Consider the following 13,467-nt stretch of genomic DNA (forward strand, 5'->3'; position numbering starts at 1 on the left):
GTTCAAACAGAGAGCTTTAAACTATGTTCAACAAATTGGAAGACGCAATATTGTTACTAGAGCAATTCTCCCCTGTATATCTACAGATTAAAAACAATAAAGTCCAGGAGGATTTTTATAGATGTAATGAAAGTTAAACATCTTCTACCATATGACTCTTGGGTATTTACCAAAATGAAAATCTTTGTCTATACAAAGGACTGAAAATGAATATTCATAGCAGCTCTATTCACAATAGCCCAAACTTGAAATAGCTCAAATGTTCATAATATGATAAAAGATAAAAAATGCTATGGTACACCCATAAAATGGAATACTATTCAATAATGAAAAGAAACAAGAGTACTGATAACTATACCAACACAGATTAATCCTCAAAAGCATCACACGAAGTCAAAGGAGCCAGATACAAAAGAGTACATTCTACAAAATTCCATTTACTTGAAACCCTAGGAAAACAAATCTAATCTAAAATGTCAAAAATCATACCTGAGATTGCTGGGGGTCCAGAATCAAAGTAGTTAGGAGGAGGAAAACTGACTGGGAAATGGCATAAGGGAAATTTTAGGGGCAATGGTAATATTAGATATGTTGACTGCAGTGTCTGCTCAGGTATGTTTGTCAACATTCATATAACTGTACACTTAAAATGCATGTATTTTTATTGTATGTAAACTATACCTTAATACGGTTGTTTCTGTTGTAACCAGAGCAATTTGTAAGCAGTAAGTTGGAGATACCTGTACTAGGTAGAACAGTGACGATAGAAGGAAGTCCACTAATTGAAGACATACTAACTAGGCAGATACAAATAGGCTGAACCAGTGTGGGGAGAAAAAAAAGACTCCCCAAAACACAATGGCTCAAACAATAAAACAACATAGGTATTTCTTTCCCATATAACTATTCTGTTAGCTTCAGCCCCTTCTGGTCATCCAGGAAGCTACGTATCCTGGAAGCTCTTCCATCTTCTGCCTATGGTCTCATCCTAAGGTTGAGAAACCCCCAAATAGGCCCATGGATAGATTTAGGAGGTCTTTGATCTCAAATGGAAAAAAATTACATATCTCTTGCCACTACTCTAAATAAAGTTTAGCAATCTCCTGAATTATGTATACTGGCAACAAATTATAGTAGTTTTAGCAATACTCATGGCTCAGTCAACAATTTGAAATCAAAGACATCTTTAGATATTATTTTAAAATAACTTTACCATTATTTTAAAAATCTTGAAATATCATCCATACGTAATTACCACTGCTTGGAAATTACTATAAATACAAAATCTGGTACTAAATTTTGGTTATTAATAAATAATTGCTATGACTACATAATAAATTATTTAAAATACTGATTACTACACCTCAGTGGAATTGGTTTTTGTTATCACTCTTATATTTTACATATTCTAATACATTATTTGGAGAATAGGTCCAAAGACATCATTAGATGGCCAGTGGGCCCATGTAACAAAGAAGTTTTAGGAACCCCATTTCAGAATATTGTCATCATACCCATGGCCAAAACAAGGCTACTGCCACATCTAGTTTGCAACAAATAAGAAAAGGAAAGAAAGCCTGGAGGAGATACGGCATTAAGTCGACTCCATTAATATTCCATTTTTAAGAAAGCAATCCCATGGCCATATCTGAACTACAGAAGCCAGGAAATATAGTAAAACTGGGTCACCATTTTCCCAGCGACAAGTTTCAATTACTAGTGATGAAAAAGACAACACTGCACTTGAGTCAACAGTGTCTAAGGATGATTATATCCGAGCCTAGGATACAAATGAGTCACAGAACACTCAGGTTTCTCGTAGGTGATGCCTTTCACAAAAACAGGGAGAAGCAGCAGCAGAAGACTTTGAAGAAGAGAAAATATTCTAATGTAAAAAGCTGACTTTGAGAGTTCTTTGAGCAGGAGTATAATGATAAATCTGTTCTCCCAGAGAGAAAAAAAAAACTGTTTCCAGCCTTTGCTGATTTCTATGATGTTAATATAGTTATCATGGAAGAGACTGGCACTAGAGAGCACATAGTAGATTTTCAGTAGGTAAAATAAGCTGGGGTCCAACATACCTCTGTTGGTGAGAAGTTCCAAGCAGAGACATCTTGAAGACATTTGGATATGCAGAGGTCAAGCTAACAAGTAGATTCTAAATGAGATTATTTGGCCATGTGGTTGCAAGAAAAATTGTAATCCACAAACTGGGCGCAGTGGCACATACCTGTAATCCCAGTGGATCAAGCAGCAGAGGCAGGAGAATTGCAAATTCAAAACCAGCCTCAGCAACTTAGTGAGGCCCTAAGCAACTCAGTAAGACCCTGTCTCTAAATAAAATACAAAAAATGGGGGGCTGAGGATGTGGCTCAGTGGTTAAGTGCCCCTGGGTTCAATATTTGGTACCAAAAATTTGTACTCTACAGTTATTTGGGGGTTAGACAAATGTGATCTTGACAAAGGGCTTCCAGTAAAAAATAGATGCAAAAATAATAATAGTATACTTTTAAACAGTTTTCTATTGTTGTAATAAAATATCTGAGGGAAACAACTTAAAGGATGAAATATTTATTTTAGTTCATGATTTCAGAAATTTTAGTCCGTAATCATTTTGCCCTTTGCTGTGGGCTTGTGGTGAGCTGAACATCATAGTGGAGAACATATAGTGAAACACTTCTGCCCACCTCAAAAGTGGCTGGGAAAGAGAAAAAGAGGGTAGGGGGAGGAGAAGGAGAGAGAGAGAGAAAGGAAGGGTCCGAGATAAATTGTACCCTTTGAAGGCATACACCCCATGACTCACCTCTTCCAACTAGGCTCTACCTCCCCTAAAGTTCCCAACATCTCCCAATAGGAAAACCAGCTAGGGATCAAGCCTTCAACACATGAGTTTTGGGGTTATATTCTAAATCCAAACTATAATATCCACCCCTGGCACCCAAAGGTTAACGCCCATCTCACAATGCAAAATGCATTGCTTCCAACTCCAAGAGTCCTCATAGTCTTCACAGTTCAAGCACTGCCCCAAAAAGTTCAATCCAAACTCTCCTCTGAGATTCAAGGCAAACTCTTAGCTGTGAACCCCTATAAAATCAAAACAACAAATTACACACTTCTAATATTCAGTTGTACAAGGCAAACAGTCTCATCCCAAAAAGGAGGAATGGGGCATAGAAAGGAGTGAGAGAATCAAAGCAAAAAAAACAGAAAACAAACATTAAGTCCTGTAGCTCCATGTCTAAGCAATCAGAGCAGGTGGTAGCATAGTGTCAGCTCCAAAGGGCTTGGGCAGTCCCACCCCTATGGCCTTACTGGTTGAAGTCCACATGGCCTCTCTCTTCAGCCAGTTCTGTTCTGTAATGAATAGTGCTACAGGCATAAATACCATGGAGAAATAGTCTAATTTAATATTTCCTCAGCAGATATTCACATTCCTGACATCTGTAATTATCTGGGGTCTCCACTATAGCTCCAGTTTCATGCATTGCCCTCTCAGGAGATACCTAAAGGAGATTCATCCCTACCAAACATTACCTCATCTCACAGACTTCCTCTGAAATCTTGCTGGAAACCTCCAAGACCATGTAACTCTTCCATTCTGCATTATCTGCAAAAGTAGCATCACATGAATGACACGATGGTGTTAATTAGAATATATTCTATGCTTGTATAATTATATCAAAATGGATTCTAATGTCATGTATAAGTAAAAGAGACCAATTTAAAAAATAATTTAGCACATAAAAACATCTGCTGCAAGCAGGAGCAGTAACCTGGTCCATTTGGACCATGGTTACAGCAGCCTTTGAGTGCTTACATGGCTGAACACAGTGAAATAATTCCTGGAGAAACAACTTCCTAGGCAGCCCTTTGGGAGCAGGGCACCCTGGCTCTCTCTTCTCAAATTGAAATCTTGCAAATGAGTTTACACTTTTACACTCTACAGCCTGTGATGGGTGGGGTCTGGCCAATTACCAAAATGCCCTCAAAGATCTTTCCTTCTCCCCACCCCACCGCCATGGTGCTGGGAATTTAATCCAATGCCTCACACATTTGGCTTCTCTTTAATGGTGCTAATCTCTTCAGCAACCACACCTTTTTTGACCATAATTTAAAATGTGCTCCTTTTCTAGTGAAACTGCAAATTTTTCAAATATTTTGCTCTGCTCTTTGCTCTCAATCCTCATAGGTAAAAGCAGCCAGAAATATCACATCACCACTTTAATGCTACACTGCCTTGAAATTTCCTCCACCAGATTAGTCCTTTAAATTCAATCTCACACAAAGTTTTAGAACATAGACAAAATGTAGACAAGTTCTTTGCTAGAATGTAACATAAATGTCCTCTAGTTCATTCCCCAAAAGAGTCCTCCTTTTCACTGATACCTCTTTTGCATGGTCTTTATTGAATGCATTCCTATCAGAATTCTGGTCTAATGAGTTCGTATCAGAATTAACTATTAAGCTCTCCTCACAACATTCTAGAGCTTCTTTCTCCTGCATCTCCAAACCTTTCCAAACTCTTCCTATAAACCAGTTTCAAAGGCTTCTGAACAACATTGTCAGGTATCGTGAAGCAACAACTCTAATTCTGGTACCAATTTTCTATATTAGTCAACTTTCCATTACTGTAACAAAATGCCTAATTTAAAAAAATAAAGAAGACTTTAGGGGGTATTCCAGGTATGGAAATCGGGATTAATAAATTTCCAAGACCCTGCCATCAGTAAAATTGTTTCTTACAAAGAAGTATTCTAATCATTCTTAATGGAGTCTATTCCAGCCAGGTTGTACTGATTGTACAAAATGTTAGATCAGAGATATATACAACAGAATTGATCAATGGTCAGGAAGAATATCTTGTGGCACACATAACTGCAATATAATGTAGACAGATTCAGCCTGAGATGATTTTCCTCTTGGATGAGGTGATCTCCTCTAGAACTTCCACAGACCTACTGAAGAAACTGATATATAAAAAGATACAACACAGTACAGCATGTATTATAACAAAGATATGCATACCAGACTGGGGGAACACAGAGGAATAAGTTATTATCTAAAAATAACTATTAACAAAAATTCTAAAAACAATTAAAATAAATAAAATAAAATTTGAGGAAAGAACAGTTGGAAGCATAAACTTAAAGGGCAAATAGGAATTTTCAAGATTTACCAAAGAATTTGGTAAGGATTGGAGAATATGGTATAGGGAGGGAAGAAGTGAAGAGGATTTCAGGCAGCAGGATGCAGGCACTGAGAAGCATAAAGGAGGAGCTGGACTTGTGGCTCAGTGGCAGAGTACTTATGAAGCACAGAGTTTGATTCTCAGCACCACATAAAAATAAATAAATAAAATAGCAGACTGGGCAAAGGGGAGTGAGGGGCCATGGGAGCAGGAAAGATGGTACAATGAGATGGACATCAGTACCCTAGGTACATGTATGACTGCATATATGGTATGATGTTACATTGTGTACAACCACAGAAAAAGTTGTGCTGCAATTGTATACAATGAATCAAAATGCATCTTACTGTTATATATACCTAATTAAAATAAATAAATTTATTTTTAAAAATAAATAAATAAAGGTATTGTGTCCATCTATAACTAAAAAAAATTTTTAAAAAGCATAAAGGAATAAGGCTTACTAAGAGAATAACAAGAACCTGATGTTTCTACTAGCATATTCTAATCATCATAAATGTTTATTTAATTCATTTTGTTGATTCACTTTATCTTCATTATATCCAGTTAAAATGAAAATTTATTCCAATTAGTTAGTAATTGACAGGCTTTGGCAATCAGAAAGTACATCTTATTGTCATATATACCTAATATAAATAAATTTATTTTTAAAAAAATAAATAAATAAAAGGTATCGAGAATACCTTTTGATTCTCAGCACTACAAAAGCAATATACTGAGTAACACAAATGGAAGCTGTCCCTTCATCCTCTCTACTGATGTCATTCATTTCATCCCAACACCAACCTGCACTCAGAATTCAATACCTCTATGAGATTCTCCATACAATGCTTTAGTACCTGGGAGTAACAATTCCAACATAAAAGAGTGATTTAATGAATTGTGACTGTGTACTTCATCTTGTTTAAAAGAATTTCTTCATGGACTCTCTAAAAGTTAACCAGCTCAAGAATGACTTTTTCATGGGAATTATTCATTTTTGCTTTACACCAACAAGATTAAAACAGAACACTTTTGGAATCTCCCAATGAATCCACTTACTCACAGTTTTTGTACATAGTGTAGATTTCACTGAGGAATTAGTTCAGAACAGAGAGGAGGGGTTTTAGATTTTGTATGCCAAAATAAACTGTTTAAAGCAAATGATCTTAACTCTGTTTCCATGATCTTTTTAACATGCAATGGTTGAGAAGAGCTTCTCTTTCTCCTTTTCTGCTTCCCACCTTTTCTTCCTCACTTCCTATCTTCTTCTTTTTCCTTTCCCTAATGTACTACATAACCTTATTGAATCTTTTTTTTTCCTACACAGAATAATTGTAGAAAAGGCATTTCCATTTCCAAATTTCATAGTGGGCACTCAGCAAACAAAAGCCACTGCTCTGCTTATCTGCCCAGTTTACAGGACCAACTTTCTTTCAGGATATTTATAGATAATTATATTTTGTAACATAAACATAGTCTTGTGCTCCCATCAGCTATTCCAAGTCATCTCCTAAAAGACTAAATGAAAATTTTCTGTTTCTCACCATAATAGTGGTAAGTGAAACTGTGGTAAGAGTTGCAGCTGAGAAAGGACAGTATGCAGTGAGAGAATGTAGGAGAGGCATCTTCAATTTGAGGTTCATAGAAGAAGGAAGCAAAAATCCTAAATAAAATTTTGATATGGAAAAGCCAAAGGGTTGGCAGTGTAGGTTGTAGGTTAGGAGATGGAAGCAGAAAGTGGTTCAGCAAGGAGGAACAAAGGTCTCAGGGGCAAATTGCAGATTAAAAATAAAACAATGACTACATGTAATTGTGTTTCTTGTGTGGTCTTTCCTAGAACTCTCATCATGTCCTCAATTATGATGCTTCAAAGAGCACTGCTGATATTTAACTGTTACCTGGATAACTTCTATCATTGCTCAAAACTCCACAAAGGTAGGAATAGTTTTCTCCAGTTTGGTTTGAAGCCTCCATCTGTGACCTCCATCAATTTAGAACAATAAATCACTCCTTCTCCTTCCCTCCCACTGCAACTCTGTTTATTTCTTCCCTTCTCAACTTCCTTTCAGAGGGATTACACACACTCTGTTTCCCATTCTACCTCAATCTAATCTAATCAGGATTCCAACTCCTACATGCCCCCAAAGCAGGTCTTGTGAAGATTACCAATCCCATGTCACTAAACTACCCTGTCAGTAAATGAGATACACATATTCTTTGACCATTGTTTTTTGGTCCATGATTTATTTCTCCATGCAAAAGTTATTTTTTAGTAACCTAGTTTCCCCTGTTGTTTCTGGATACTACGTCATAATTAGGAAAGTTTTCCCCACTCCAAGATTATGTAGATTCCATGTTTTCTTGTTTTTTTCTCACTTGTACAGTTCCATAATCTATATTTAAATATCTGATCCATTTAGAATTTGTTCTGTTAAATGGTATAACATGTTGATCTAATTTTACTTTTCCATGACTGTCCAGTTATCCTAATTTCTTATTAAAAATTCATCCTACACTCCCACCAATTTTTGAGTGCTGCCTCTATTGCATACTAAATTTGTAAATATAATAAGGTCTGTCTCTGAATTTCAATTTTGTGCCATTCTCCTTTTATTCACTCACTAATAGCATTCTATTTTAGAGATTTCAGATACAAATTTTAATATCTAATAGGGCTAAACCCTATCTACATTCACACCACCTGATTTCTTATATCCCAAATATGCTTTCTGATTATTCTTTTTTAATATTTTTTTACTTGTAGTTTACACAATACCTTTATTTTATTTATTTATTTTTACATTGTGCTGAGGATCAAACCCAGGGCCTCGCACATGCTAGGTGAGCACTCTACCGCTGAGCCACAACCCCAGCCCCGATGATTATTCTTTCTTATTTATCCTTTCAAGTGAACTTTCTAACTGACCTGTGTGACCCAGAAATATTAAGGATATTTTTCTTGTGATTTCATTGAATGTATAAATTAGTTTTAAATATTACCTTCATGATATTTTCTATCCAATAAAACAGTTCCCTTCCATTTGGACAATTTTGTTTCCTTAACTCTAACATTTCACAAGTTTTCCTCATGTAAATATTCAACATGTTAAATTTGTACTTAAATATTTTACTGTAATTTTACTACTTTATATCAGATTATACTATCATTTGATCCTCTCCCTGATTTGGTCTATATACATAAAAGCTATTGAATATATTGATTTTATTACCAAATATTTTACTATATCCTTTTATTGTTTGTAGTCATTGTTGAATCTGAAAATAAAGATTATTGAAAGTCCTCCCTTCCAATTCCAATATCTTATTTGCTTTCTCTTCTTCAAACACATTAGCTAGTACCTTCATCCCAACATTAATTTATAACACAATAGTAGACAGCATCCTTGTATGGCTCTGAGTTTGGCAGCAAACCCTCTAATGTTTCCCTTTTAAGTAAGATGCTAGTTTTTGAACTACAGTATATATTTTATTGAGTGTTTTTAACACAAATCAGTGCTAAGTGATTTGAAGTAAAATCCTATTACTCCAGTTAATATTATAAGGCAGTCAACACACAAATTCCAATTCTCATCTCTCTCTTTCCAGTCACTGATTTTTTTTTATAATGGTCATCGACTATTTTATTACCATATTTTATACCTTATTCCATCTTCATTTCTTGCTTGTCTTTGCCAAAGGATTGGAAACCTTCTGAGTTTTCTCAAAGATTCAATTTAAGTTCATCCTTATTTTTAATTACATCTCATTTCTGTTTCTAGTCTCTGGGTTTACTATTCCACTTCATTTCCAGCCATCGGAGTTTAACTGATTGATGCTGAGCCACAGAACGCCTGGACAAGTTGTTTTGTTTTTAAGTTTTACCTGCATTTTAAAGTGTGAGATGCTTGACAATCACTGATCTATAACCACTATTTTCAAGCTTATCTAAAAGCAGGATACCTGTGATGTTTTCCATTTTCACATACTCCAGGACAGCAATTTAGTGACATGATCCAACTGACCTAAACTATTGCATGAAAATGAATGTTTTGAAAAAAGCTTAGTAGATACTTCTGACTATCAGCAAGAAATTACTAAATTCCAACACCTGTAGAACACTATCCAGTGTTTGAAGTATCAGTGATCTCTAAGGTTGTGAGAAATTAACATATTTAAGTTGTTTGGGGGAAAGGAGGAGGCAGCCGGCAAATCAGGAAAAGAAGAAAGTATTAGTAAAGAAGTCAAAGAAAGTCAGCTTCTAAAAATAAAAGTAGTTAGTCTTGTCAAAATAGAATGCACAGGAGGAAATGGAAAAAGTGGGGAGTTAAAGAGGACACAGCATAAAACCACATTAAGATTGGACTTCCCAAGAATCATGAGAAGCCACTGAAGGGCTTGAGGGACAGAGGAGGCATGAGTTGAGTTTTGTTTTAGGACTGACCTAGCTACCAAGGGAAAAATTAAATGGAGAGGCAGCAGGATGGTCGTATGAAGAACCTTTTCACACTTAAGAAGACTACTATAATTCAAGATATAAATGATAGTGGCTTGAACCATGATACTATGGGGAAGGAAAGACTGTTAATTAAAACTAACAGAAATTAGTTATTGGATATAAGGTCTATGTGAAAAAGAACAGCAAATGCATTGGCATCAATTTGTTACTCACATGTATGCTCTGAACTATGTCTTAAGTTGAATATAATTGTTAAGTTGTATGCTAAAATATTGGGGTAAAAACAAATGTTTATATTTTACTAAAATCTACCAGTTTAAATAATACTGATGATAGTATGTAAAAGAATATGGAAAGTCATCATGAGTAAAGATGAGTACAAGCAGGTTCATTTCATACCACATCATATTTCTTATCATTTTAGCTTTGGTCTGTGGTAAACTTATCCATTTCCCTCCATCACTGGAACATCTCCAAGGAATCATGTCCTGAAATATCAACGATCTTGGTAAAATCACCAACAGAAACTGAACTCAAAATAAAGGAAATCCTACAGAAAATACACCAGCTGATCCCGCCCAGACCCTACACCCATGTGAACAGCACCACCAGTGCCAAACACAGCACAGTCACCATCCTCAACCCTAGAGACACTTACTGCAGGGGGGACCAGCTGGATATTCTCCTGGAGGCCAGGGACCACCTGGGACGCAGGAAGGAATATGGAGGGGACTTCCTCAGAGCCAGGATGTCCTCCCCAGCTTTAAAGGCAGGCGCCTCAGGAAAGGTGACAGACTTCCACAATGGCACCTACCTTGTCAGCTTCACTCTGTTCTGGGAGGGCCAGGTCTCTCTGTCTCTCCTGCTCATCCACCCCAGTGAAGGGGTGTCGGCTCTCTGGAGGGCAAGGAACCAAGGCTATGATAAAATTATTTTCAAAGGTAAATTTGTTAATGGCACCTCCCAAGTCTTCACTGAATGTGGCCTGACCCTAAACTCTAGCTCTGAACTATGCACCTACCTGTATGGGAGAGACCAGGAAGCCTTCTACTGCATGAAGCCTCAACACATGCCCTGTGAGGCCCTGACCCATGTGACCACCATGAACCGAGAAATTTCTTATCTTTCTGTCAAGGAAAAAAGTCTTTTCCATAAGTGAGTATATGTTTTAATATAATGACAGGTGCTCCCAAGCAGAGCTACGTTGCTCATCTTAATATTAAGCATGATCTTCTCAGATGCCTCCTCTATTCAAGGTTGTAGTGAGACATGCAGTATCTGCATGGAGACCCGTGTCCATGACTACACACCATAGTTTGCATTTTGGTTGAAATGGGCAGAAGGAAGGCTACACAAGTTGGAACTATATAATGTATATGCCTATACTTTTTAAGAAAATGGATTTTGTCACATTTGACCATGTATTTAATAGACATAGGTTTAACAAAATATGTTCTGTGGAAAACTCTTCTGTTATATGTTCAAATACATAACCAAAAAAGGATTCCTTGATAAGCACATCATATGATCATGCTCCTTTACCTCCCTTATCATATTCCACAGATTCTGCCATTCAAATATCCTGCATTCGTCCATTTCTCTCCATGTCCAGTGCTGCTTTCCAACTTGAGACCATCATCATCTCACCTACATGACTGTGACAGCTTTCTACCTGGTCTCCCTACCATCATTCATACCCTCTTGAACCTACTCTGCACTGCAACCTGAGGAATCTTTCTAAAAAGCCAGCTCCTATGGGGTCATCTTCAGTTATCTCATGATCAGAGATGCCTCAGTGTACATTGCTCAGGAAGGGAAGAATCCTTCAACCTCCCCACATCGTGATCTATCAGTTCCTAGAAGCCCTGGTTAGCTTCCTCTAACATCAGTGCCCATGTTTCCCCTATCCATCTTGGCTGCAGCCACCCTATGATTTTCTCCTCTGCTGACAAAAAAGAAAAAAGAAAGAAAAAACTGATGCTCACTCTCTGGTTTCTTTGTTCTCCACTGAAATGGGAGAACTCTTCATTCCTTAGAATGAACTATCAGGGCTTCTTCATGGGCCACTTTGAGGATTTGTAAAAGAAACCTGTCATCACAAATCCCAAAACTATGACCCAAGCCCTGGACACCTATTAGTCCTAGAATCTTTTATTCATTTGCCAACTTTCCATAAGACTCAGTCTATTTCCTTTTCACTTTCCAGTCTGCCAAAATCTATTCAGCTACCCCATGATGACTTATTTTCCCTACATTTGGTGACAATACAACGTTATATTCTGAGCAATCCCTTTCTTTGAAAATTTCAAACTTAGGCTTAGAGTCTTTTTTTGCCCTGCTTAAGCTTTCAAAAACTACACTTACGAGAAATAAGAGTAAAGACTAAACCTGGAAAAATAACATGCATTCCAGAATCTTACCCAGTTATCCAAAATTTGACTCCTTATCCATTCAACTCACCAAATCTCAAACTATTCTAAAATGAGACAGAGAACGACAGAGAAGGCAGAGCTGGAGTGGGAGGGAAGGGAAAGAACTGACTTATAGTACTAAGTTGCTGGAGTCATAGGTGGAGACTTCAGACCAAACTGGAGAAAACTGTTCCTACCTTTGTGAAGTTCTGAGCATTTGTAGATGTTATCCAGATAACTAAAAGAGATGTCAACATCAGCAGTGCTCTTTGAAACATGGTAATTGAGGCCATGATGAGAGTCCTAGGAAAGACCACACAAGAAACACAATTACATGTACTCAGTTTTAGTTTTTAATCTCCTTCATGTCTAAATCACAGCAAGGATGAGACCATGTTTTACCATTTCCTTTCATGACGGGGCGTAAAAAGACCCCCCTAGCAGAGAACAGAGTACATCTGTTGTACTGGGTACCTGAGCCCTCCTCCCCATAACCTCTCCCTGCCTGCCTCTATTTACACACATAATGTATGTTGAGTTGAAGAAAAGAGAGGGTAGAGGTAAGAAAATAAGTTTTAAGTAGGAAGAGTCAGTCTTCATCAAATGGAGGAAAGAAATACAGTGTTCTTTTATCCACACATCAGTGTGAACACTACTTTCTGACAGCCACATTGATGGATACTGAGGATACAGCAGTGAACACAGACAATATGTTACCTTTCTTCACATGATCCTCAGAAAGCAAATATGTAGGAAAATTGAACATATCAGGAAATTTGGCTAAAGAGGGAAGCAGAGGCTCTGTGTTAAGGGGTCTATGTGCCAGGATAAGGAGCCTGGACTCCTGCAGTGAGTGATAGGGAGACAATCAAGGTTTTCAAACAATAAAGCAGTTGTATTTGCAATTGGATAAGGTACTCTGGTAGTTGTGCTGAAGAAATTAGGTGAGATAAAACTTAGATTGACCAATTAGAGGTTCATAGTAATTTTAAAAAAGTATTACATGAACTTGAATAGGTGATGTGAAGGCACATAGGGATAATGCAAACTTAATAATATTATGAATTTAAAATTCTATGACACCCTATTGCATATCATTACATGTGAAAGATGAGTAGAGCTGCCCTGGATTTCAGGTACTCTCAGCAAGACAGAAAGCCTTTCAAAAATCCTAATTTATTTACAATACCCAATATCCAAAGTATATAACAGAAATAATTACTTTCAGTTAAAGAAACTTAAAAATATCCTTCACTCATAAGCAAATGATGCCTGGTGCCTATGCTATATGGACACACAACAGGCTAATCTATTGTCTTATTTTTTTTGAAGGTCCAAAGTGGGAGTTGAAATAATGAAAGATCTTGAACAGATCGATGTCTTCCAATGTAAAAGTAAGTCCACTTTTT

General features: G+C 36.9%; 1 protein-coding gene across 1 annotated transcript in view; it reads left to right on the forward strand.

Moving 5' to 3' along the window:
- LOC308642258 (NXPE family member 4-like) overlaps positions 1–13,467 on the forward strand; it is a gene marked incomplete at both ends in the record, with an annotated part of 362,659 nt that overhangs the window by 343,830 nt on the left and 5,362 nt on the right. The window contains 2 exons of the mRNA XM_081281099.1: positions 10,090–10,802; positions 13,391–13,452. Of these exons, the coding sequence (XP_081137225.1) occupies positions 10,090–10,802; positions 13,391–13,452 (775 nt within the window). The remainder of the gene's footprint in view (positions 1–10,089; positions 10,803–13,390; positions 13,453–13,467) is intronic.

This window comes from Spermophilus citellus (assembly GCF_964194105.1).
Source record: "Spermophilus citellus genome assembly, chromosome: 2".
Lineage (NCBI taxonomy): Eukaryota > Metazoa > Chordata > Mammalia > Rodentia > Sciuridae > Spermophilus > Spermophilus citellus.